The sequence below is a fragment of the Muntiacus reevesi genome, chromosome 5 (assembly GCF_963930625.1).
Source record: "Muntiacus reevesi chromosome 5, mMunRee1.1, whole genome shotgun sequence".
NCBI classification, from domain to species: Eukaryota; Metazoa; Chordata; class Mammalia; order Artiodactyla; family Cervidae; genus Muntiacus; species Muntiacus reevesi.
The window spans coordinates 121,017,291-121,044,485 of NC_089253.1; the positions used below are offsets into that span (position 1 = coordinate 121,017,291).

Sequence of the window (27,195 nt, forward strand, 5' to 3'; positions counted from 1 at the left end):
AAGGAACCTACTACTTTTTCCTTTTAAAAGATTTTAACAACCATGACAAGGTTATGAAGATGCTGGAGTTTATTGTATTCAGCATGCTCTGCTGAGGAAGTCTCTTTTTATATTATTTACTAATCAGTGATGCATAAAACACATCTTTTACTTCTAAATGATGATAGAATCTCAGGGCTAGAAGAGTCCTTAGAGGCCACTGGACTCTATAGCCCATCTTTTAAATTTTCTGTGTAGCATTCACCCTGCATGGTGATCCTTTCTAAATGTGCACATCTTCAAGGTCAGGAAACTTCCTGTCTTTCAAGACAACTGATTCTATGAACCTCAGCATCGATTTCCAGGAGATTCTGCATAGTGAGCATAAATATAACATTCTATGGCAACTTACCATTGGTGCCACTTTTCCCGGGTAGCACCAAACAAAAAACACAGTTTTACAGGCTGGACTTACAGCTCCATGCAGACCTTCTAATGTTCCCTACTACCTGCCTTTCTCTGGGTTAAACTTCCCTATTTTCTTCAAGAATTTCTCTAACAACATGGTTTCAAGGAATTGATTTATATTAGTTTTCGTTATGAAGTGTACTTCTTATAACAATTCCTATTAAAGGATTCAAGGGCTTCCCTTGTGGCTCAACTGGTAAAGAATCTGTCCTCAGTGCAGGAGACCTGGGTTCGATCCCTGAGTTGGGAAGATCCCCTGGAGAAGGGAAAGGCTACCCACTCACCTAGAGTTAGACATCCCTGGAATGAGAAGTCAAGTGGGCCTTAGGAAGCATCTCTATGAACAAAGCCAGTGGAGGTGGTGGAATCCCAGTTGAGCTATTTCAAATCCTAAAAGATGATGCTGTGAAAGTGTTGCACTCAACATGCCAGCAAATGTGGAAAACTCAGCAGTGGCCACAGGACTGGAAAAGGTCCGTTTTCATTCCAATCCCTAAGAAAGGCAATCCCAAAGAATGCTCAAACTACCACACAGTTGCACTCATCTCACACGCTAGTAAAGTAATGCTCAAAATTCTCCAAGTCGGGCTTCAGCAATACATGAACCGTGAACTTCCAGATGTTCAAGCTGGTTTTAGAAAAGGCAGAGTAACCAGAGATCAAATTGCCAACATCCGCTGGATCATCGAAAAAGCAAGAGAGTTCCAGAAAAACATCTATGTCTGCTTTATTGACTATGCCAAAACCTGTGACTGTGTGGATCACAATAAACTGTGGAAAATTCTGAAAGAGATGGGAATACCAGACCACCTGACCTGCCTCGTGAGAAATCTGTATGCAGGTCAGGAAGCAACAGTTAGAACTGGCCATGGAACAACAGACTGGTTCCAAATCGGGAAGGGAGTTCATCAAGGCTGTATATTGTCACCCTGCTTATTTAACTTATATGCAGAATACATCACGTGAAATGCCTGGCTGGATGAAGCACAAGCTGGAATCAAGTTTGTTGGGAGAAATGTCAATAACCTCAGATACGCAGGTGACACCACCCTTATGGCAGGAAGTGAAGAAGAACTAAAGAGCCTCTTGATGAAAGTGAAAGAGAAGAGTGAAAAAGTTTGTTTGAAACTCAACATTCAGAAAACTAAGATCATGGCATCCAGTCCCATCACTTCATGCAAATAGATGGGGAGACAATGGAAATAGTAACAGGCTTTATTTTCTTGGGCTCCAAAATCACTGCAGCCATCAAATTAAAAGATGCTTGCTCCTTGGAAGAAAAGCTATGACCAACCTAGACAGCATATTAATAAGCAGAGACATTACTTTGCCAACAAAGGTCCATCTATGGTTTTTCCGGTAGTCATGTATGGATGTGAAAGTTGGACTCTAAAGAAAGCTGAGCACCAAAGAATTGATGTTTTTGAACTGTGGTGTTGGAGAAGACTCTTGAGAGTCCCTTGGACTGCAAGGAGATCCAGCCAGTCCATCCCAAAGGAAGTCAGTCCTGAATAGTCTTTGGAAGGACTGATATTGAAGCTGAAACTCCAATACTTTGGCCATCTGATGCGAAGAGCTGACTCATTTGAAAAGACCCTGATGCTGGGAAAGATTGAAGGCAGGAGGAGAAGGGGACAACAGAGGATAAGATGGTTGGATGGCATCACTGACTCGATGGACATGAGTTTGAGTAAGCTCTGGGAGTTGGTGAGGGACAGGGAGGCCTGGTATGCTGCAGTCCACAGGATTGCAAAGAGTCAGACAGGTCTGAGCAACTGAACTGAACTGAAAGGATTAAAAGCATTAGAAATCTGGAGTTTCAGAAGGATTATCACTTTCTTTGCCCTAGATACTGCCTTTCACAGTGACAGCCCCAGGACCTATCTGAACCAGACAATATCAGAGGACGGCTGCATATCTTTTCATGTTAGGAAGGAAAGCCCTTTGCAGAGGCCCCCGAGCCGAGCCTCCTCAGGTTCCGTTGCCCAGGACTGAGTCACATGCCCGCGGCCCAGCCATAAAGGAGGATGCGAGAGAATCTGTCATCGGCATCCGTTATGGTGGAGGTGTGTCCTGCCCGTAAGGAAGGGGGTGAGATGTGCCAGGGAAACAGCTGTTGGGCTGGACCATCATTTCTGGTTCTGAGGGATCCTTATCTTGAACAAGTTCGTGTTCCCTGCATATTTGGGCAGCATGCCTTCTACATGTTAGTTCTAGTCATTTATATTCAAGTTTACTTATCCATTACACACACACACACACACACAAGTTATTGAAACTCTTTTGAAATACTACTATGCCCCAAGCATTTTAGTTCTCATTTTGCTCACGCAGAAATAACTGTTCAATAGGCTTTATTATGTCCACTTCATACATTAGCTTTAGCTTAAAAAATAGCTACTTGCCTGAGTTCCCCTGCCTGCATGCATGCGTGTGCATGCTCAGTCATGTTCAACTCTTTTGCGACCCCGTGGCATGTAGCCCACCAGGCTCCTTTGTCCATGGGATTCTCCAGGCAATAATACTGGAGCATGTTGCCATTTCTTCTCCAGGGGATCTTCCTGACCCACAGATCAAACCCGAGTCACTTGTGTTTCCTGCATTGGCAGGTGGGTTCTTTACCACGGCACCACCTGGGAAGCCTGCCTGAGTTCTCATAGCCTAGTAAGTATCAAAGTTGGCTTTTGAAAATCAGTTTTCAAGGCTCCTACTCTTTGTTTATTCTATTTCATTATTCTGGCTCCCTGATGGTTGCTAGAAACTTCTCTCTGAGCTGACCCATTGATCAGAAGTCTGAATATGTTGCTTTTCCTCCGCACCGCGCCCTCTCCTCTGGCCTCCATGGGCTAACTTGGTCCTGTGATCCCTGAGACCCCCGTCTGCCCAGCCTTCCCGAGGGCTGTAAACTTGGGTAACTGTGTTCCTTCCCAAGAAGCAGAGCCAAGGCTCCTTTTGCTCACATCCTATTTCCAGCCCCTGTTAAAAGGATGAATGAATAATAAATGAGTGATCACATCCATCCAGCACAGTTAAAAGGGTGAACAAATCATCAATGAGTGAAGGAATATACTATTGCAATGACTTTTGCCTTATCACCTGGTTTCCATCACAGTCTCTCTGACTCAGATCCATGGCAGATTTTCAAAAAATAACTTTTTAAATTTATTTTTGGCTTTGCTGGGTCTTCGTTGCTAAGCAAACTTTTCTCTAGTTGTGGCAAGCCGGTGGCAGGGGCTACTCTCTAGCTGTGATGCGTGGGACTGTCATTGCAGCAGCTTCTCTTGTTGCGGAGAACAGACTCCAGGTCCAAGGGCTTCAGTAGTTGCGGCTCCGGGGCTCTGGAGCACAGGTTCAAGAGTTGTGGCATACAGACTTTGTTGCTCCACGGCATGTGGGAACCTCTCAGAGCAGGGATCGAACCCGTGTCTCCTGTATTGACAGATGGATTCTTTACCACTGAGTCACCAGAGAAGCCCCCTGGCAGATTTTTAAGCTTCTGTACTAACCCATGAGAAGGCACTAATGACTGCCTCATGATAAAGTTACCACCTTTCTCAGGTAATATTTTCATCTTTTCAAGGCTTCTGAGACACCAGACCTCAGCCTACAGGAATTCCTCTACTGGTGATTTCAGGCACCGAGGCAGTTCTGTGGCACTTGGTGATGCCTCAGCCTGTTTTGCCCAAGTGAAACCTCTGTAGATCCTCAGGTCTGTTAAAAAAAGAGCAAAACAAAACCGTCAAGCCCCAGTTCCTCTAAGTATGGAGGACACCTCACCTATTCAAACTGTCCTACTGCACAGCGTCAAATGCCATTATATTTAAGACGAACACAGCAGAGTCATCTTTCTTTCACGGAGAGTGGAATTTAAGCCTGGGAGCATCACACAAATAACTGGACGCAATCTGTTAAGTGTGATGAAAACCCCTGCTGTCTCCTTAGTTTCTCTTGGCCAGTGCACTGCATAGACGTTTAATAGATTCGAAGTTGCCATAAATTTCTTAACTGCTATTCAAAAGCAAAATGGGGGGGGAAATGAAAACGGTTTCATTTTCATTGTTGTGAAGAAAAAGTAAAATCAATCTCTAATGGCCCATGACAGAAGTTACCAAAACTTCCAGCCTGTCTGTCAAGCCCCCCAAAGGCATCCTTCTGTGATAGAGGTGTCCGTGTTCTGTTAGCGTTCACTCCGTGACCTAGAAAGGGGAGCGCCAGGACTCAGCGGAGACTGAGCCTGCAGCAAGTCTGCTTACAGTAAGCCCCGCTGATCCGGCGCCCAGACCGAGGCCCACAGCCTCCGCCTGAAGGGAGTAGGTGACACGCTTTTGGAAAATGGTAGAAAATCATCAGAAACTGGTCTCGTCAACCTAGCAGGTGTTTGCATGGATATCCCTTTTCTACGGAAGATGATTGGAGCCAGGACACAAGGTCTTCACATTTTAATGGCCATGCTCATAGGTAACTCGCTCTTTTCTTATCACTTGTAGGAGGTGAATGGTACCATTGTTACAGTGATTAAGATGGTTATTTAGCAACTAGTGTGAATGCTATATTAGAGATTACTATCAACTGAAAATTACGAGTTTTGAGTAACAGAAGGTCATGGGTAAAGGAAATACTTAGACAATGAGTCCTTGGACTTTAATTTTTCCTTGATTTCTATTTATTAAAATAGAGAAAGTACCCGAGTCATTTAAAATAAAGATGAAACTTATTTGTATATAAGTTTTTGTAGAAATAATTTTCTATTAGATATTTCATTAGCTATGAATTTCTGTAAAGTGGGGATATAGCAAAGGGTCATTTAACAGTTCATGACATTTATATTAAACATAAAGTCTATGTCCTTTTTATCCATGAATATAGTTTATCCTTATGTAAATATGGGGTATTCCAGATAATATGAATTTTTCCTATCTTGATTATTTTTTAAATACAATCTTATCATAGAATCAGATATTCAAATAAAAGAATTTTAGAAAAATAAAAGGAAGTGATCTGTTTGAATTAAATGAATAGACTTCACATAAACAACATAACAGCTTTCAACAATCAACCTCATACTCTAAATACAAGAACGTAAATAACCAAGTCATTGTCAACTAAAATACCCAGTAAGAAGACTGAATGACTCAGGTAATCCCACAAATATTCCTTAATCCTTTTATCTTGATTGACAGCAGATATTCTTTGCCAAGCCAGTCAAATAGCCAATAAAATAAGTTTCAGTCTCTCTTCCCACTTTAATTTTCTAGGGTCATGAAAAAATATGTCTAACCTTATTTTATGTTGGAGATGTCAATAGAACAGATTTTAAGCAAAGTGAAAGCATAGATTACCTTTCTACTTTTAATATCTAATTCTGCTTAGTTTCTTCAGACTATTGACCTAAATACAGACTTTCTCTCTTTTTTTCCCCATGATGGTAGTAAAATCTAAAACTAGTTTTTCTTGTTTATATTTAAAGGAAACATACTAATAATCGAGTGATTGGTAGTTATTTTGTGAAAAATTAAATCTATAAATTTTAGGAGTTGCAAGATAAAATACAGTAAGCAACCATAAAGAAATATCACTCTCTGTACTTATTTGCTGAGCAAAGATAAATGAAAGGAGACTGTGAATGATAAAGAAATAAGTGTCTGATTCCAGGCCCTCATAATCTTAGATGTGGATGATTCTCATAACTGCCTCGCCTCTTCATCTCTGGCTCCGTCCCCCTTCACTCTGGTACAGATCCCGTGGGATGGGTCTTCAGGAGAAATCAGGTTGCCCTTCCATTCAATAACTACCAGTTTAACCCCCAGTTTTGCCTTCCAAAAATTAATTAATTAATTGAAACAAAACACCCTCAATGCCAGAACTTCTTCAATCTGGCTACATTTAATCTTTCTGACTTGCTTTTCCTACATAAAGCCTCCATGCCAAGTAGATTACCAAGCGCACCGTCACCTCTAAACGCCCAATGGTTTTCCATGAAACACTTTTTGTTGATTCAGTTAAGTCTGCATGTGTCTTTGCCAATCTGATCCATACTTAAAAACCTGTCTTAAATTCTACCTACGAAATCTTCCCAGTCCAGCCCATCCTGAAGATCGCTCTCTCTCCAGAGCAGCCGTTGTTCATATGATTCACTAGGAACCCATCATACCCTGTGCAGTGTTCTCTCCTCTTGTCTTGATTTACACTTTCATTTAGTTTTTCACAAATTTGTCTTATTTTTCCATCAAACTAGTGAGGCGGTGGTCAGTTTTCATTCCATGTTATCCACAGTGTTTTTTACATGCAGTAGATATGAAATGAATATTTATTGATTGATTGGATTTAAAATTTTTAGTTTTCACAACTAAAGATTTACAATAATCTCTCATTCAATGCTTTTTCCTTAAAACCTGGCTTGTTGGTCAGTCATTCAGTCGTTTCCAACTCTTTTCAATCCCGTAGACTATAGCACCCCAGGCTTCCCTGTCCTTCACTGTCTCCTGGAGTTTGCTTAAATTTATGTTCATTGAGTCAGTGATGCCATCCAACCTTCTCATCCTCTGTCGCCCTCTTCTCCTCCTGCCCTCAAGCTTTCTCAGCATCTGGGTCTTTTCCATTGAGTTGGCTCTTTGTAGCAGGTGGCCAACGTATTGGAGCTTCAGCTTTAGCATCAGTCCTTCCAATGAATATTCAGGACTGACTTCCTTTAGGAAGTGTGAAACGGGTCCTGGTCCCTCTTGGAAGGTTCGGGAACACCAACGGACAGACCAAGTGGGTGAAGTGGAGTAAACCTCAGGAAATCTGTGGGGAAGGGGCTGGTGGAGGGGCAACTTGAGAGCAAGGCCTGCTGGCAGCTCTCTGGAGTCTTCACTGGGGCTACGGAGACCAAGGACCCGGCAAGTCCAAGGGACTCTCGGGAGTCTTTTCCAACACCACAATTCATAAGCATCAATTCTTTGGTGTTCAGCCTTCTTTATGGTCCAACTCTCACATCTGCACATGACTCCTGGGAAAACCATAGCTTTGACTATATGGACGTTTGTCAGCAAAGTGATGTCTCTGCTTTTTAATATCCTGGCTAGGTTTTTCATAGCTTTTCTTCCAAGGAGCAAGTGTCTTTTTAATTTTATGGCTGCAGTCACTGTCCACAGTGAATTTGAAACCCAAGAAAATAAAGTCTATCTTGGCTAAATCTTCTCAAATGTTCCATACATTCTAGGTTGATTCTCACTTATTATCCATACATTCTTTGAAAACCTGCTATAAGCAAAGCATTTTCTGTATTTGCATAAATACAAGTTTTCCTATCCCATTTTGCTGTAATCATATTGAGGCCTGGTCTGTGTCTTCTGCTTTGCATCTCTCACAATCCTCTATGAGGCTCAGAAAAGGTATCTTATAAATTTAAGAAAATGGTAAATTAAAACTTCAACTAAGGGGTCAAAAAAGACTTCCCAGGTGTCACTAGTGGTAAAGCACCCATCTGCCCATGCAGGAGACATAAGAGGCTTGGGTTTGATCCCTGGGTTGGGAAGCTGCCCTGGAGGAGGGCCTGGCCAGCCACTCCAGTATTCTTGCCTGAAGAATCCCGCGGACAGAGGCGCCCGGTGGGCTGCCGTCTATAGCCTTGCAGAGAGTCGGACATGACTTAGCAGCGGTTGCTGCTTGGAGCAGGAGTGACTTAGCACAGCACACCACATGGGTCAAGATATGGCTGCTTCAGGGACCAAGGTGGCGTTTGAGAGACTGCAGTGCAGAACGTCACAGTCAAGACAGACGACAGACTTTAGGCTCATCTCAAGGGTCCGTGAGAGCTCCCAGCAGGCGGCCTGAAGGAGCGGGTCTGTGCAGACTCCTCCGGGGACACTGGCGGCTGTGCCGAGCTGGAGCCCCGCCCTCACGAGCCGGGTTGGGGGTTACCTTCTCACCACAGCCACTGGGGCTCCAAGGAGGCTGCAGTCTCACCTAAGTTTGTGGGAAGAGCAGGAGCGGCAACCTAGCCTAGATTCTCCACCTACCTGAGGCACCTGGAGGGGAAAGGGCGTGCCTGGGGCCGCGGGAGAAGGGGAGGCGGGCGATGCGGATGCTGCTGGGCTGGCTGGGCAGCGACCCGCTTCCCCTCCACTGCTGAAGCAGAGCCCGTGGGCCTGGGGTTCTTGGCGAATCACGGGAGGGGTGTCAGCCAGTGGACAGTGTGAAACGGGTCCTGGGCCCTCTTGGAAGGTTCGGGAACACCAACGGACAGACCAAGTGGGTGAAGTGGAGTAAACCTCAGGAAATCCGTGGGGAAGGGGCTGGTGGAGGGGCAACTTGAGAGCAAGGCCTGCTGGCAGCTCTCTGGAGTCTTCACTGGGGCTACGGAGACCAAGGACCAGGCAAAGAGCCCCTGGAATAAAAGTCCCCCTGAAGCACCTGCCGGTCTCAGAGACCGTGGAGCATCCACCACCAGCACCCGCACGGAATACCTTCTGAACCCTCTGACTCTCAGGCAGGAGGCTAGAAGGGTAGGGGGTCAGAGTGGAGGGGAAAAGAAGGGGGGACTCCTCAAATCATTTCCAAGACAGCCTGAAGTCCACCCAGCAGATGGAGAAAGAAGATTCAATTCTGAAATGTACTAAAACTTCATGATTCTTATGACTACTTAGTATAGGTGTTTAAAATATGACCTTAAGACTATTATTACTCAAGGTTGAGCAGAAAAGTCTTGGAGTCTGCTGGAGATTTTATCCAAGCTTTTACCCCCTACTCCATTAAATATGTTGAAAGGCACAATGGATAGGGACAAGGTATTTAACTTTGACTATAACTCATGAGTTTTTCAGTATTCCTCTTAATTAAATGCTTGCAGATTAATTTATTCTGTGCTCAAAATCCTGTGAAAATCAAATCTAAGTAAAATATCTTCTAACAATAAAGTTTTAGAAGAACTTGTTTTAAGTTCAGTTAAATGAAACTTGCATTAGAACTCTCCTTCAGATTATAGTCTGTAATTCCTATGTCAGCTCTCTATTACCTATAAGGATGATTATTTTTTGTTTGTTGTTCAGTCACCAAGTTATGAACGACTCTTTGTGACCCCACGGACTGTAGCATGTCAGGATTCCCTGTCCTTCACTGTCTCCCAGAGTTTGTCCAATTTCTTGTCCATAGAATCGATGATGCCATCCAACCATCTCAACCTCTGCCACCCCTTTCTCCTCCCACCTTCAACCCTCCCCAGCATCAGGGTCTTTTCCAGTGAGCCAGCTCTTTGCATCAGGTGGCCAAAGTATTAGAGCTTCAGCTTCAGCCTCAGTCCTTCCAATGAATATTCAGGGTTAATTTCCTTTAGGACTGACCTCTTTGATCTCCTTGCTATTGAAGGGACTCTCAAGGGTCTTCTCCAGCACTGCAATGCAAAAGCATCAGTTCTTCTGTGGTCTACTTTCTTTCTGGTTCATCTCTCATATCCATACATGACTACTGGAAAGATCACAGCCTTGACTATTATGGGCCTTTGTTGGCAAAGTGATGTCTTTGCATTGTAATATGCTGTCTAGGCTTGTCATAGTTTTCCTGTCAAGAAGCAATCACCTTAATTTCATGGCTGCAGTCACCATCTGCAGGGATTTTAGAGCCCAAGAAGAGGAAATCTAGGATGATTCTATATTATAACAAACAAATCCATTTGATTTCGTTTTACTTTGTCTACTCATCCAGTTTTTTTATAACACATATCTGCTCAGCCCTGTGCTGGGACTGTCGGAAACTCTAAGATTGTCATATGTTCCCTCTTTTTATGGAGCTTGAAGTACTTTTGGATTAACAAAATTGTATGAAAGTAATCCAAGTAGAGTAAAATATAAGTATGATAGGGTTCAGTCGAGGGTCTAAACATACGGTGCCTAAGTGGCTGAGGGCACAGATTAGCGTCGGGTAAATTTACCTGAAAATAGACACAAAAAGAGCACTTTGGGCTTTGGATTAGATCAGGATAAATTCAGTATGAACATTTCAGTCAGCGTACAATGGTCATCATTAATCAATTCATTCAAAAATTAATTTCCAAGCGCCAAACATGGTGCAGGCATCGTGCTGTGGTTGAGACATGCACTGTTGAATAAAACAGTTTCCCTCCTCTCATGAAGAGTGAGACTCCAGCCTAACATGCTGTCCCAGCAAATCTCTCACTATGGAGAGTTGTACGATTTGTCAGTCACTCCATATGAATACACTTTCTAAATAATTTCTCTCAATGATGACAGTGCTGCTTGATTCTGTCATGAGAGAATAATTCCTTTTGTTACTACATTTTAATTACAGCCAACACTTAGGGAGTAGTTACTTATATATCAAGCAATATTATGAGCATCTGATGTGTCTTAATCTTTAAAAAACCCTGCGCTGCAGGTACTATTATTAACCCCATTTTGTAGATCAGAAGACCTAGACACAAAAAGTAAATGTAACCTGCTCACTACCTTAGCTGGGATTCAAACCCAGCTTTATCAATATGGGAGCCTTTGATGAAATCTAAAAAGCAGTCATTTAGGCATGGAGTTCATTGGGAAAATTAGACAGACATGTCAGTAATAGCAATAAACAGGAATGCACTAAATTATCAATTAAAAAGAGAAAGTGTCCCATTGCATTTTAAAAACCAGATTGTAGAATTGCTTTGGAATTTAGACACCAGTCTTTCTAAGCTTCAAAACTGTCTGTGAAAGAGAGCTGAGCCCATCTGCCCTGGAAACCTGGGGACCTTTCAGCAAGCACGGACACATAATGAGGATACGGTGTTGGCAAAACTGTGTAAGTGCTATGCACGTGTCAGTTTCTGTTCGCACCGTTTGTTCATTTGAACTTCATTAAAGAGCAACAACCGTCACTCTTATAAAGTGTTATATTTCTTTTTGTTACTTGGAATTAGAATTCTATATAGAATTCACTTAATGAGTTCTCTAATTAGGTATCAAAAATTTTTTTGACTTGAGAGTCAGGAAGAAAAGTAAAAGAAAGTGAAGAAGCTAGAAGCCAGGGCTTGTTGTTGGACAGATTTCACAGTTCATACTAGAATCGTGGTGAGCAGGAGAGGGGACCCTCTATTCTCCTCAGAAGCCCCTGCAGAGAGAGGCATCTGCACTGTCTGTGTGTCTAGGCACTACGTCCTTGTTCTTTAGTTGCTGAGTCGTGTCCAGCTCTTGGCGAGCCCGTGGACTGTAGCCCGCCAGGTTCCTCTGTCCGTGGGATTTCCCAGGCAAGAATACTGGCGTGGGTTGCCATTTCCTTCTCCAGGGCACCCTCCTGACCCAGGATCAAACTCGCATCTCCCGCACTGGCAGGCAGATTCTTTACCCTCTGTGGCACCAGGGAAGCCAGCAGGGATTGTGGGGAGTTGCCAAAAATGGAGAAGGCAGATCGCTGTTTCCAAGTAGAACAGAGTGAAATCAGCAGCCCAGGGCGGCATAAACCACATCTGGGAGTTAAGTCCCCAAACAAATAGTTTGTGTCTAGGTTTGATCCCGATAGCATTCTCTCTCTTTGAAACAAATTGCCATGATATTCAGTGTCACATATGTGTCTGTCGGTGATAATCTGAGTCAGCCCCTCTACGTGGCCAGGAGCCGATGTCTAGAGGAAGATTGCAGGCTTGCTCTGCCGGCAGTGCATGCACCTCACAGGCAGAATGATAGCATCCTGGGTCACCGTTCACACTGCTACAGCCCTGAACCCGAGCCGCACTGCGCCCCCCAGGATTCCGCGTGCAGATGGCGCGGGGTGTCTGTTCCCTCTGACTGTGGGTGACTCGGGTCTGTTCTCTGTCCCGGAACAGGAGTCCACTGTGAAGAGGACGTGGACGAGTGCTCGTCCAGCCCTTGCCGCAACGGCGGCGCTTGTGGGAACTCGCCCGAGGGTTACACTTGCCACTGCCCGCGGGACCCCGGTTCTGGAGTCTTCTATGGAGGCAGGGACTGCTCCGACCCTCTCCTGGGCTGTGCCGACCGTCCGTGTCTGAACAGCGGGACCTGCGTCCCCCACGGCCACGGCGGCCGGCACGGATTCCGCTGCCTCTGCCCGCCTGGCCACACCGGGTCGCGGTGCGGAACCGCCACCACGCTGTCCTTCCAGGGCAGCGGCTTCCTGTGGGTCCCAGGAGGCTCGGCCCCGGCCCGGGACTCGGGCTGTACCGTAGCCCTCAGGTTCCAGACCGTCCAGCCGGCGGCCCTGCTGCTCTTCCGGGGCGACCGGGACGCCTTTGTGATGCTGGAGGTGCTGGCTGGCTTCGTCCACCTGACCCTTCAAGTCGGCGATCGGCCGAAGGTGGTGCTGCTCATCCCCCAGGACACCAGCGACGGACGGTGGCACGCGGTGGAGGCGACGTTTGCAGAGGCGGTGACCCTCGCCCTCGGCGACGAGGCTTGCACGGGGGCGTGCATCGCCAGCGCTCCGTCTCCCTTTGAACGCGATGGGTCATCAGCGTGTGCGCTCCAGAATTCCTTCCTGGGGGGCTTGCCGGAGGGAAGCGCCCACGGTGGTGATGCTCTGCTTCACGTCTCTGAGATACCATCCGCACCTTCGCTCGTAGGCTGCCTCCAAGACGTGCAGCTGGACTCGAACGCCGTCACCGCGGAGGACATCTCATCCGACGCGTCTCTGAATGTCAGGGCGGGCTGCACCCGAAAGGACTGGTGTGAGAGCCAGCCTTGTCACAACAGAGGACGCTGCCTCGACCTGTGGCTCGGTCACCGCTGTGAGTGCCGCAGGCCCTACCGCGGCCGCAGCTGTCACGGAGGTGAGGGGGCCGGGGGCTGGGCGGGCCGGGGGCTCACCGGCCGGGCTGCTCCTGACGGTGATGACCCCGCAGGACCCGGCAGCTGGTTGTCCGCTGACGGGAAGGGAGGAGGCTGGGGGTGTGCACTAGTTCCATCTCAGTGAATGCGTCCCACACCAGGGTTTCACCCATGCAGAGAAGCGAAAACTGAGCCCATAGCTCCCATCCAAGCGGGTTTCCTTCTTGGTGTTTACAAAATGCTGCTACAATCTATCATTTGTGGTGTGTCAGAAATTTATTGTAAATCTTATTTGAAAGGGAAGCAGTCTTTTGGAAGAATAGGCCATGAAACTAGTCAATACCAAGTCCTAGCTCAATGGCTCGGGCGTGGCAGGTTGCTAAGACATAGTCACTTTCTTGCCCTCTTCTCTATGCAGTTCACATTTGCTTCAAGATCGTGCCTCAGTTTAGTACTTTTATAAACCACCAATTTTATTCAAAGGTGTATTTTTTAAGAGTTGCATTGGAGAAAACAGGTATTCTACCTATGTGTCCAAAAAAGAAAATATTTTTAAAAAGAAACAACATGGAAACTGGGTAGATGCCATAAACTAATTGCTTTAATTTCTCCAGCAGATGAGTTTGAAATGCACTTCAAAAGCCTTACTTCCGACATTGTTCCGAAGATTGCTGTTGATAGTGATCAATACATACCTGTTTCTTTTTATTATGATTCTTTTGCACTGAAAATGTCGGAAAGGCAATTGCAACAGACTGCTTTGAAGTGCAGCTGTAATTCACCCCATGATTTGAGAGTAACTTGAAAAAGGACGACATCTGGTAAATAGTCTTCTGTGCCTTATATGAAGTAAAATTGAAACCAGCCTTAGTCTATACCCTACTCCATGTATGAAGGGCTGAGAATTATTAGACACTATTCATGGGTCTCCCCCTGACCACAATATTCATTACAAATCACGGACCTGCTTGACAATGAGGTCTGGCATCTACTAGCTCTAAGTAATATTTTAAATGGAATGGCAAGTTGTTTTGAGATTTTTTTTTTAAGGAGAAAGGGGGAAATTATACTGCAGCAATGTTCAGTTTTTGAAGAAAAATCTAATTGACCCAAGGCAATATTTTTACTACATATACAAAATAACAAACAGATGCTGAGTCATTTTGACTAGCTTCCAAGTGCAGTGACCCATGAGGTTACTACTGACTGCAGTGATGCTAACTGTCCTGGTAAATAAATTTAAGAGATGCCAGTCTTGTGGGTTCTGGTTTGCTTTATTTTTTCCAACTTGGAAAACTCACAGTCTTGAAACCCAGTTCCTGAGTTGGTTACCTGTCCTCTGTCTTCCTCCAAGTTCCTTCTCCGTGCTCCCTGCTGCCCCCACCCCTCCACTATTTGAAACTGGTTAATCCTCATCAAAAAGCTTCAGAAGATATCTCCTTAGGGAGTAAGTTCTGTAAAGACTTCTCTTTATGAAATTCTTGGTATAAGTTTAAGAAAAGTTATATTTCGATATCATCTCTTAGTCATAAATTCAAAGCATCCTTGTGTGCATTCTGTCGCTCAGTCATGCCCAGCTGTTTGTGACCCTGTGGACTGTAGCCCACAAGACTCTTCTGTCCATGGGATTCTCCAGGCAAGAATACTAGAGTGAGTTGCTATGCCCTCCTCCAGGGGATCTTCCTGACCCAGGGATCAAACCCACATCTCTTAAGTCTCCTGCACTGGCAGGCAGGTTCTTTACTATTAACGCCACCTGGGAAGCCCCAAAGTGTCCTGTATTTGCTGTCATCTTTGAGGATTGTTTGCTGGGGAGTTTATTCCCATCACAGAAGATGCTCGCAAGCTATATGGGACAACCTGGAATCTTTCCGTCATTGTACATAGACATTCAGGAGGGAGGAGATGTGCTAAAAAGTACAAGGTGAACTTCACCCAGGTCTTGATCCCGGCTCAGTGTTTCCCAAACACGGTACCTACTGCAAGACAGACTGGATGGAGAATTTAGCTGGCTGACTACACATGGAAGACAGAGGGGCTTCCTATATTGTAAAGCTGATCTTTTAAAAATAATCAAGTGTCTCAATAAGAAGAGTTCAGAGAAAATTTTCTCAGAACTTGTCTGCAAGTGTCTCTGATTACTTATGGCCTTATTTTCTGATGCTCCATGTCAGTGTTATCTGGTCATCCTGGCTGTGTCCAGGAACAGGGAGCTTCCAAGATACTGTTAGGTATAACGTGTCACTGATCTCATTCCTTCTAGAGGATGTTTCATTAACAGAGGCAATTGACATATGTTTTCTCTTTGGTCATACCTCTAAACTTTGAGATTCTTACCCTCTTGGAATTAGAGCTTCTTAGACGTAGGATGGGCTTCACTCCATGACTGAATTTTTTATAATTGTGCGTGCCAAGTGTAGTGGCCCAAAACTCTGCTTATGTACTGTCAGGAGTGAGAACGCATTCATCCTCCGTCTTCCCAGAAATCCCCTAAAAGTTGTTTCTTGGTCCTGAAATAATGTAGGATGACCTACCCTTCCATTCATTGGCTGCATTGTAACTCTTGAAGCCAATGCCAATCTTGCTTACGTGTGTTCTCCGTGAGAACACAAATATTTGGAGAAAAGTCTTGTACTATCCAGGCCGTCATGCCTGTCATGCTAAACACACCCAGCTTCTTCCAGTGCTTTCCTTATGGGCTCGTTTTCAGACGCTCCGCTGGCTGCTTGCTTGCTTGGGAATAAATGTGCTTATCTGGCTCCTAGATGAGCCTGGGAGTGCAGAGGGCCAGGGGACTGTGACCTTCTCATTCTGGGGAACGTCCTTCTGGTCTGCAGCCTAGGACCACACTGGCCTTCGGCAGCCGCATTCTGCAATAGGCTCACTTGGAGTTGTTCTCACTGATGGTGCCGCAGAGTTCTGCTTCTTCCACCCAAAACCAGTGAAGTGCGTTTAGACCCAAGTGGCTTTTATTTATTCACAATAAATTTCTTCTTGTTGCAGTCCATCAATCATTAAAACTTGAAGTTATTTTTCAGCCGTATTTGTCATCCCTCTCCAGGACACATCAACAACACATATAAGAATCATTCTTTCCGTGTCCCCAGACGAGTCATCTATGGGGTCAGGTGCTTCTAAAATCATGTACTGAATCACGTGCTCTGACTACGTGCTTGTGACTTCTGAAGACAAACAGGACTGCTGAAGCGTCAAGCTTCTGAGAGAAAGAAACCGCTCTGTGTTCTGTCTTTTTAATCTGGATCCACAAAGTGATGCTGTAGGCGTCCCAGGATGACCAGCGGGGACCACCCCTGAGCTGAGCGATTGTGTGCGTACTCTCAGACCTCGGGGCCTGCAAGAGCCAGCTTTCCTTATTAAACATTTTATCTCATATGAAAGTGCTGCTGTGTGTTCAGAGATGTTAGCCTTTTCAAACGGACTGCTGTATCTAATGGTGTGCTTTGAAAGCCACCTGTAGCTCCCTGGAGCAGGTGGTCTCCAAATGCAGATTCAAGCTGTAATGATCCTGTAAGAAATCAAGGCAGGATTCTGAAAATGCAGCCTTTTATGTGGGAGGTCTTCAAACATGATGGTCGCCTGAGCAAGTTTCACTGTAGTTCAGCTAAACTAAAATATGTCCCACCTTTGTTCAAACTTCAATGGAACCATATGACAACATTTAAATATATTGGAATATGCCGTTTTTCTGGGTAGGACAGGGATGTGAAGACCTGAAGATGGTAATATCTTTAACGTGATGCCCTTGGCAAGTGCATCAGTGATTTCCAGGTTGCCAGATTCTTCAGTCAGTTTTCAGTCCTCACCTGCCTTGACTGCTCAGCAACCCTTACCATAGTTGAATACACCCTCTTGCTGAAAGGCTTCCCTGGTGGCTCAGCTGGGAAAGAATCCGCCTGCAATGTAGATAGGCCTGGGTTCGATCCCTGGGTTGGGAAGATCCCCTGGAGAAGGGAAAGGCTCCCCACTCCAGTATTCTGGCCTGGAGAATTCCTTGACTATATAGTCCAAGGGGTTGCAAAGAGTCTGACATGACTGACTGGCTTTCACTTTCACTTTTCTTTTCTTCCTGAAAACCCTCCCCTCCCTAGGCTTGGGGGGGCATCACTCTCTGGGTTCTCTTTCTACCTTACTCATTTATTGGCTCCTTAACCTCCACATGTCTTCTGCTTAAGGGCTCAGTTCTTGGACCTCTTCTCTCTCTAGATTCATGTTCTTGGTGATCGCATCCAGTCTTGAGGCTTTAAAAGCCATGTGTACACTGGAAAATCCAAAATTACTATGGCTCGTGCCAAATATCTTCCCTGAATCTCTGTATCTAACTGCTGACTAGACATTTCCACCTGGATATCTAATAGGACGTCTTAAATTTAATATGGAATCCCATTCCCACCCACCCACTCAAAGCCATTCCTCCTGTTTTTCTTCTCCATCTCTGCAAATGGAAACTCAATGCTTCTAGTTACTTGGACCAAATGCCTTGGAGATGAACTTGCCCTAGAAGATCCTGTTGGCTCTACCAAAACATTTCCAGAATCTGATCACTTCTCCCCATCTCCACCATGACCACCGATCCAAGCCACTGTCATTTCTTTCCTGCATTTCTGCAATAATATCTTTACTTTCTTTGGGGTTTTGCTCAAATAACACCTTCTCAGAGCTCTTCCCCAACGACTCCGTTTAAAATGATGGCTCTGCTCCCACCCCCAGCTCTCCCTAGTCCCATTGTCTGCTTGACTTATTTTATACCAAAGAACCTGTCATCACTGGATGTACCACATAACCTCTACCCAGCTGGAATATAAGCTTTAGGAGTATGAAAACTTGTTTCTACTGTATCATCGATGCTTTTGAAGGTCAGTGTCCATTCATTTTCATGCTCCCTCAAGGGTTTTCTTGTGGTGAGGTACATCCATAGTGTTACCATGCCAGCGCATTAGAAAGCTCTCTGTCCACAGGAAATGTTGGGTGAGTTCAGAACTCAGCATTGTCCAACTTCTGTGTGTTCCACGCCTTTCCTTTCCCACCAAGGACCACAGGAGGAAGAGTCTTCCTCTTCCTTTGTTCAACTGCCCTACCTCCTATTATTATCAGGGCTATCTTCCCAAGAGAGGATTTGCAAATCTAATTCTTCATTTCTGTCCTTTGCAAGGAGTAATTAGGTTTACTGCCACTTGCTTGAGGACGCCCCCCCATATAGCAAAGACAACGATTGCTCAAATAGTCTGTTTACACGTTATGGAGGAAGGGCTCTTGCTCCCCAGGTTTCTCCAAGCCAAGTTGGAGCAGAGCAGTGTCTGGTCTTCCACCTTTTAGTCCCATCTCTTTAGGGCAGTGAGGAGGAAGTGCAGAATTTCATCAGTGCAGGAATCTTCTCTTCCTCTTTGTGATCAGTGGACCTCAACTATAAACTGTACCCTGAAATCTAGTTATTTTCAGAATAAACTAAACCCAGAAGTTCAGAAAGTCAGGCTAAAATGTCATTCTATTGAATAAGTCTGTCCTGAACTTTAAAAAATCTGGCTATATTTGTGCATATATATATATATATTCATTATGGGTGTCCCTGGTGGCTTAGTGGTAAAGAATCCACCAGACAACACAGGAAATATGGGTTCGATCCCTGTGTCATGAACATCCCCTAGAGAAAGAAAAGACAACCCACTCCAGTATTCTTGCCTGCCTGAGAAATCCCATGGACAGAGGAACCTGGCGGGCTACGGTCCATGGTGTTGCAAAAGAGCTGGACACGACTGAGTGAAGAAACAGCAACATATATGCATTGCTATATTTTTTTAATATATATATATATATATATATATATATAATCTTTTGCTGCTTTTTATGTGTGAGTCTTAAGATGTTTCTTCTTGGTTTCTCCTCCTCTATCTTGACATTAAAGAGTATGTGGCAGGCAGATTTGGCCAAGATGACTCTCCCGGATATGCTGTTTTTCATCTCGACAAGGATTACGAAGAGGACCTCACGCTCTCCATGTTTGTTCGAACACGCCGTCCGTCCGGCTTGCTCCTAGCTCTGGGAAACAGCACTTACCAACACCTCCGTGTTTGGCTAGAGCTTGGAAGGATAGCGATGCTGACTCCAGGTTCTCCCAAATTATCAGTAACATTCGTTCTCAGCGACGGACACGTCCGCTTGGTATCTTTGAAAATCAAGCCAAATAAAATTGAACTGTATCAGTCATCACAAAATCTAGGATTTCTTTCTGCTCCTACGTGGAAACTCCGAAGAGGAGATGTCCTCTACGTTGGCGGACTCCCTGACAGGCGAGAGACTGAGGTTAGTGGTGGGTTCTTCAAAGGGTGCATTCAAGATATAAGGCTAAACGACGAAAACCTGGAATTCTTCCCAAATTCAACGAGCAGCGCAGCCCACAATGCCGTTCTTGTCAATGTGACGGAAGGCTGTCCCGGAGACAACCTGTGTGAGGTAGGACTATTCACACCGACTCTGTCCCTGCTGTGTGCCCTACTCCTAAAGGCCCTCCCACCTCCCACGCCACCCCCTCCCACCCCACCCCACCCCCTCCCATGCCACCCCCTCCCACGCCATCCCCTCCCACCCCACCCCACCCCCTCCCACCCCACCCCCTCCCACGCCACCCCCTCCCACCCCCTCCCACCCCCTCCCACCCTCCAGGCTGCCACAGAGCACCAGCTTTGGGTTCCCTGCATCATCCATCCAACTGTCACCGACCGTTTTACCTATGGTAATACATATGTTTCAGTGCTATTCTCTCAAATCATCCCACCCTCTCCTTAATGTTTCTTCAGGTTGTTTTTGAGTGGACCATTTTTAAAGTCTTTATTGAAGTTTTTTATAATATTGCTTCTGTTTTATATTCTGGTTTCTTGGCCTCAGGGCATGTGGCATCTTGACTCCCTGACCAGGGGTTAAACCCAGACCGCCTGTTTTGGAAGGTGAAGCCTTAACCACTGGACCACGAGGGAAGTTCCCAGATCAGGTGTTAATAGAGCAATGGACATAAGTGCAGATGGCGCTCTCAGAAATTCCTTTGTCAGTGCTTCTGTTTTGATTACTTTCTGGGCAACGTTGTGAGGACTCAGATGATAACACTATGTTTCTGATTCAGAGGCGGGGCTCCTGGAGGGGGGAGGTGTTGCGCTGTGGGGACCCAGAGGATCTAAGTACCAGCTTCACCATTTGGCTTTTGATAGGATCTTGGAAGGGCCTCCCAGGTGGCTCAGTGGTAAAGAACCCACCTGCCAATGCAGGAGACATAAGAGATCTGGGTTCAATCCCTGGGATGGAAAGATCCCCCGGAGGAGGGCATGGCAACCCACTCCAGCATTCTTGCCTGGAGGACCCCGTGGACAGAAGAGCCTGGTGGGCACCAGTCCATGGGGTCGCAAAGGGTCAGACACGACTGATGCAGGCACACGTGCACACACAGGATCCTGGACAATGAAAGGGACCTCAGTTCCCTCACCGGGAGAAACGAGAGGTCAAGTCTCTAACTCAAATGATCACGAGTGTCATTGAAAGTGTTTGGTCATTTGTAAATTATAGAGACTATTATTACACCTTTGAAAATCTTCCTGGTGCTACAGGAGATCAATATTGTATATTTTTATTTATGTCCCTTTTCCTCTTGATGGTAGCAGTAAGTTTTATTCTGCTTACCAGCCAACAGATATAAAAATGTTCGACATAAAGAAGGAGGAAATCAGCATGAATAGATTCACAGGGTCTCACTTGGCTCCTTTCCGCATTTAGCTGCCAGAGCTCCTGACGCCTGTGATTTCCTGTCTACGCAGCCCAACCCCTGTCGCCACGGAGGCGTCTGCTACCTGCTGTGGGACGACTTCTCCTGCGCCTGCCCTGCGAACACAGCCGGGAAGGCCTGCCAGGAGCTGCGCTGGTGTGAGCTCGGCCCATGTCCCCCTGGCGCCCGGTGCCTGCAGCTGCCTCGGGGATTCGAATGTAGGTGCGGGTTAGGCTCCTCGCCACCCAGTCCGGCTGGGCGTTTCAGTTGGTCGATGAGTCGACCCAGAAGAGCACAGAGACACCAGCTCAGCAGAGAAGCTTGTGGTTGCTTCCCCCAGCGTGAGGGGTGGTGTAACAAACCTAACGCGAGTGTAGTCAGCCAGAGTGACCTCGTGACACATGCCACCCCTGGGTTTCAGCTGGGGGGGAGATGGTGGCCATAGTAACTCCAAACCTACATCCTGGATCGTGTAAGGCTGATTTCTAGAGAAAGAGCTAGCCGGCTGATGTTTGGCCTTTCTTTCCTCCTTACTGATTATCCAGAGCGAAAGCACCAGAGTGAGCCTGCTGCCATTGGTTAGCTATGAGGCCGCCATGGTTCACCTGCCTCCATAATCTAAGACTTCCTCTGTGAAGCAAGGATAAAAGGTCTGCTGGACAAGCAGATAAATCTGTGTGTGTGTGTGATCATTGTATGACCTTGTGTGTAGCCAGCCAAATGTGTTAAGCACTCAATTCATGTTTGCACTGAGTATTTCCTTCAGTGGGAACCGTTTTCCTGCCCAAATTCAGTACTACGCAACGGTTTCCCAGATGTTAGCAAGCTGAACACTATCCCCACAATTTTGACGTGTCTGCGTACCTGGGACACAGTGATTTATAGTCTGTCTTTTCTTCTACTTAAGACAATGCACAGTCCAGTCTGTAGCCAGTCCTTCATGTTTGGACTCAACTCTCGTCTCTTTGCCTCCTTCAATGATTTTGCTTCTGAAATTTTTCTCTCGCCCGCCAGCAGCATCACTAGTTCTCCCACCAGCATATAAACACATCGTCAAATCCTCGTCACAAACTACTTCCCCTGATTCCCTTGGGGGATGATCCACGCGCCCCCATCCCTGCCAGCCACCTCCCATGTTCCTGCTCCTTTCCTGGTGAGAGAACCCCTCCGGGAGCTGGCCTCCACGTGCCCCTCACGTCTTACGTCCAGTGTTCTTTCCTTCACCCCAACAATCAGGCTCCCCCACCCCCACCACCTCCACCCTGAACCCTCCCAGCCCAGAGCCTCACAGGCTCATCACTTCATTCCCATTCCTGCCCAAACGCCCTCTTCCCTGGCTTTATTTTCCTTCATGGCTCATATCATCCTTGGATGTTTTGTTTTATACGTATTTGTTCACTTGCTCATCATCTTTTCCTCAGTGAATGTAAGCTTCAAAAGAGAAGGAGGCATGCTCTCTGCTTTCCTACCTTACTCCTAGCACTTAGAATAGTGCCAAACACATAGGAGGCTGTCAGGAAATATTTGTTTAATGAATATCTGTTTTCTTCAATTTAACTCAATATTTTCACTTAACTGCTCTAGACTTAAAGGACATAGAAGTCTGCATTTTAAAATTTAAAATTTAAAAAAATTTTTTAAATTTTAAAACATTTTAATTTTAAATTTAAAATGTTTTAAAATTTAAAACAATTTTAAAAAATATATAAAATACCTTGTAAAACAATGAACTAAAATAATAGTCTGGAGCTAGAGGGTAGACGGACCTCAGGCCCCTTAACAACAACCAAGCCTGGAAGTTGACTGAGGACAAGTATATATTTACTTTGATGTTTATGTATTTTAAGACGATATATCAACTTATCATGTGGTAAATGTGAAATGTATTGCATTGTGTATATACTTGGGGAGGTTTTCTTGAAGAATACACATACTCTTGTGTTTCATTTTTAAGAAATAACATGCCACACCTGGGGCTTTCCAGGTGGCGCTAGTGGTAAAGAACCCGCCTGCCAATGCATGAGACGTAAGAGACCCGGGTTCAGTCCCTGGGTTGGGACGATCCGCTGGAGGAGGGCATGGCAGCCCACTCCGGTATTCTTGCCTGGAGGATCCCGTGGCAGAGGAGCCTGGTGGGCTACGGGCCATGGGGTCGCACAGAGTGGGGCACGACTGGAGCAGCTTAGCACACACGCACGTGAACGCACGCTATACACATGACTAAGGCAGGAATCTGCATAAAGCAGGAGATCAGGCGTCAAGCATGACGCAGAATTTAGTGCCACCTTTTGCCTTGCTCGGCCCTCTGAACTGCTTCCTTAAAATAGTTTACTACCTATTCATTTTATTATTACTCTTTTGATAGAAGTACTAAAGTTGTTTGTCCCAGTTATGTTCTACAAAAGGGTTTAAATCATTCTGAATGACTTCACAGGGAAAAAAGAATAGGGTTTCTAAAATCAGTGGCAGTGTGAGAACCACACCCCAGGTGAGGGCTGTTGCCTTCTGTCTTCAGGTGAAGGACTTGGACGCCTCAGAAAGGCATAGAGCACTCTTCACCGCTAGGCGTTGCCTCTGCGGAAAGAGGAGAAAGTTTGCCTCTAACCTTTCAGAGAGGCTCAGAAACATTTTTGACATATGATCTGTCTTAATAAAGGGGGGGGGGGAATCAGTAGGGGGGTGAACTTTTCCTATCCAACAGAAGTCACCCCCAGATCACTTTTGCTCTGTTGCATGTGATCTCTTGACCGTACGGTATGTTTTCCCAGTGAGATGTGCTGACGAGATAGTTCTGCTAGAGTAACTACTCCTGAGAGTATAGCTGGTATGTTACCCAAATTTACCTTTAGTACTTAATCATTTCTATCTTTGCACCCTATCAAAAAAGAGAGACTTAAAAATTACAACCCCCCTTAGACAGAGACGTGTTTGTTATGAGAAAGCTCCCTGAAGGAAGGGCAGAGTGTAATGGTTCCTGCTCGGCGGTTCTTACTCAGACGACAAGGAGTGACTCCGGCATGGTCAGCGTGTCCGTGAGATGAGCTCTGCGGCGTGACAGACGCTGCTCTTCCTTCAGGAGTGGGAGGTGTAAGGAGGTTTGTCATGTTAACGTTTATGTTAACATGTTACATGTTAAAGCATCCAACGAGACATGTCTTGCTCTTTTCCTCCCTAACTGCAACCTGGCTGGAAAAAAAAAAAACAAAAACCCACCACAGTCAAAAGCAATAAAATCAAGAGCAATGTTAATCCAGGCAAACAATCCACTTGAATTTACTCATGTTGAGGTTTCTAATCATTATCTCACTTTTCAGAATTAAGGACTGAGTTACTTTCTTACATTATTCATTTAATAATATTTACTGACCACCTACTCTATGCCAGTTAATGTTCCAGGTACAGGGCTTAGTGAGAACCTAGACAAAGAAGTTCCAAGATCTTGTAAAAGCTCATGTTCTCCTGAGGAAAGAGCAGTAACAAGTAGGAAATTATTTATTTATTTTATTATTATTATATATTATTATATATATATAATATGAGTGTTTTATATATTATTATATAAAATGTATATTTTATATATTATACAAAGAATCTGCCCATAATGTGGGAGACCCAGGTTTGACCCCTGAGTTGGGAAGACCCCCTGGAGGAGGACATGGCAACCCACTCCAGTATTCTGACCTGGAGAATCCCAGGGACAGAGGAGCCTGGTGGGCCACAGTCCATGGGGAGGCAAAGAGTCAGACACGACTGAGCAATTAACAGTTTCACTACTATTATTATATTTTTTATTTTGTTTATTTTAATTGGATTGTTGAAGAAAATTTAACAATGTAATTTCAAATAGTTATAAGATGCTATGGAGAAAATCAAGCAGGATAATTGAAAAGAGAGTGGATTTGGGATGGAAACACTTGGATAGTCAGGGAAACCCTCTCAGAGGAGGTGATATTTGAGCACATATTATGTTGAGGAAGAGCTGGGTGTGGGAAGAGCAGGGGCCAATATCCTGTCTAAGTAACAGCAACGGTAAAAGACATGGTTTGTGAACAAGCGTGTTGTCTTCAAGAAACAGCAGGAAGTTTTTGTGGCTGTATCACTTGAACGAGGAGGAGTGGCAGAAAATGGCATTGGAGAGTCGATCAGGGGTCGGGTCACAGAAATTCTGTCTGCCGTGTGTGGGATCTGGGGAGTCTTTCTAGATGTGATGGTAACCAGGGGGGTCTCAGGCTCAGGCGTGGTTGGTACGTTGCTCTGCAGAGCCGTATAAACCAGAACGCAGAGAAATAGCTGGGAGAGTCTGAATGTGAAGTGTTAGAGGTTGGGGGTGGTGCCACACACGTGAGTAGACGACAATGCTTTAAGGTTCATTTCTACTGAAAGCTGGAAGACAATGAGAATAGAGAGTTGCCTGTTGGAGCAGGTAACACCGATGTCTCCGTGACCTTGACCAGGGTGGCTTCAGTGACATGATGGGAACCAAGGGCTAAGTGGAAGATATTAAAAAAGAAAATGGGAGATGAGAAAGTGGAGACAAGGTGACTATAAAGCTATTTGGAAAAAGCTTTGCCAGAGAAGGAACTAGAGAAATAAAAAAGCAAGAGGGCAGATGGAAGTCAGGGTAGGACCGGGTCTTTGTGTGCAATGGCAGCCTATTTGTATGCTGGTGGGAAACAAGAGAAGGGGAGGGAAAGTGATGATGCAGCACAGGGGAGGTTATGTGAGGAAACAGTGTCTAAAGAAGGTAGAAATGAAGGGAACCCAAGGCAAGGCCGGGGCAGCTGAGCTGGGGTCTGTGCGGGAGCACCTACAGCTCCCACCTGATTAGGGAAAACCCAGCGGTCCCCCCTGTGTGTTTCCCCTTGGCTTTGACACCAGGACCCCAGTTACAACATTTCTGACACCTGATGCGTGCAGGTTCCCCCTGACCAGGCAATTCCACAGCACCAGCTGGGTGTCCTACAAGTTATCACAATTTAGTGCAACTCTGAGGTCTCACAGGCTAAGGGCTCAGTCCTGCTAGAAGACTCCCACCCTGTTTCTGATGCCAACCACAAGTCCAGGTTGTCACTCGTGCTCCTGGCCAATCAGCTATAAATCTGAGATTCTCGCAGTACACCTCAGTTCAGTTAATTTGCGAGAGCAGCTCACAGAACGCGGGGAAACACTTACTTGTTTACCAGCTTTTTGAAAGATCTGACAAAGGCCCCAGATGGACATCTGGATGAGGAGATACACAGGGCGAGGTCTGGGAGGGTCCCCAGTGTAGGAGCTTCTGTCCCGAGAAAATGGGGTGTGTGGCCGTCCCAGTGTGCCTGTGTTGAACATCTTGGAACCTCTCTGAACCCCATACTTTCAGGGTTTTGTGGAGGCTTCTTCATGTAGGCATGACTAATTATTAACCCCATTTTCCAACCTCATCCTTCTCTAGAGGATGGGCTGGGGCTGAGAGTTTCAAGCTTCTAGCCATGGCTTGGTCTTCCTGATGACCAGCCTGCATCCAGGCTCCATCCAGGAACCCAAGCAGAGTTGCTCATTACAACAAACATGCTCCCAGTGCCATGCTCTCATCATTTAGGAATTTATCAGCATTTTCAGAGCCTTGGATCGGGAACCAGGGGCAGAGAACAGTAGATATATTTTATGTTATTATACAGATGAGAAGAAGGGCAGTGCATCCATTACAACATCCATATGCATCCAATGCACCCATATAAGCTCCAGTATTTTGACCACCTGATGTGAAGAGTGGACTCATTGGAAAAGACTGATGCTGAGAAAGATTGAGGGCGGGAGGAGAAGGGGTGACAGAGGATGCGATGGTTGGATGGCATCACCGACTCGATGGACATGAGTTTGAGCAAGCTCTGGGAGATGGTGAAGGACAGGGAAGCCTGGCGTGCTGCTATCCATGGAGTCACAAAGAGTTGGACTTAACTGAGCAACTCAACAACAGTCCATTATAACAGAATAGAAAGCAGAGTGGATCCAGATTTGCCAGGTTCACAGGTTAGGTGGAAAGCTAAAGCAGTTCTTCTTTCTCTAGTTTTCCCAAGAACGTATTAAAGGAGATCATAAACTGACAGTGTCAGACATTTTAAGAGATAAAACACTTCAATAGAAAAACGCAAGAAGATTGCTCCAAAGTGCTATGGTCATATGTGATCGCAAATACATGTCATACAGTGGAGCAGATGGTATGGTTGGGTGATTTTGCCCAGTTCACAGAAT

At 45.6% G+C, this 27,195-nt stretch overlaps 1 protein-coding gene across 1 annotated transcript in view; it reads left to right on the forward strand.

The window, feature by feature from the left end:
* CRB1 (crumbs cell polarity complex component 1) overlaps positions 1-27,195 on the forward strand; it is a 161,715-nt gene that overhangs the window by 97,603 nt on the left and 36,917 nt on the right. Inside the window, exons 7-9 of the mRNA XM_065937181.1 lie at positions 12,242-13,201; positions 19,120-19,667; positions 21,017-21,182. Coding sequence (XP_065793253.1) covers positions 12,242-13,201; positions 19,120-19,667; positions 21,017-21,182 — 1,674 coding nt within the window. The remainder of the gene's footprint in view (positions 1-12,241; positions 13,202-19,119; positions 19,668-21,016; positions 21,183-27,195) is intronic.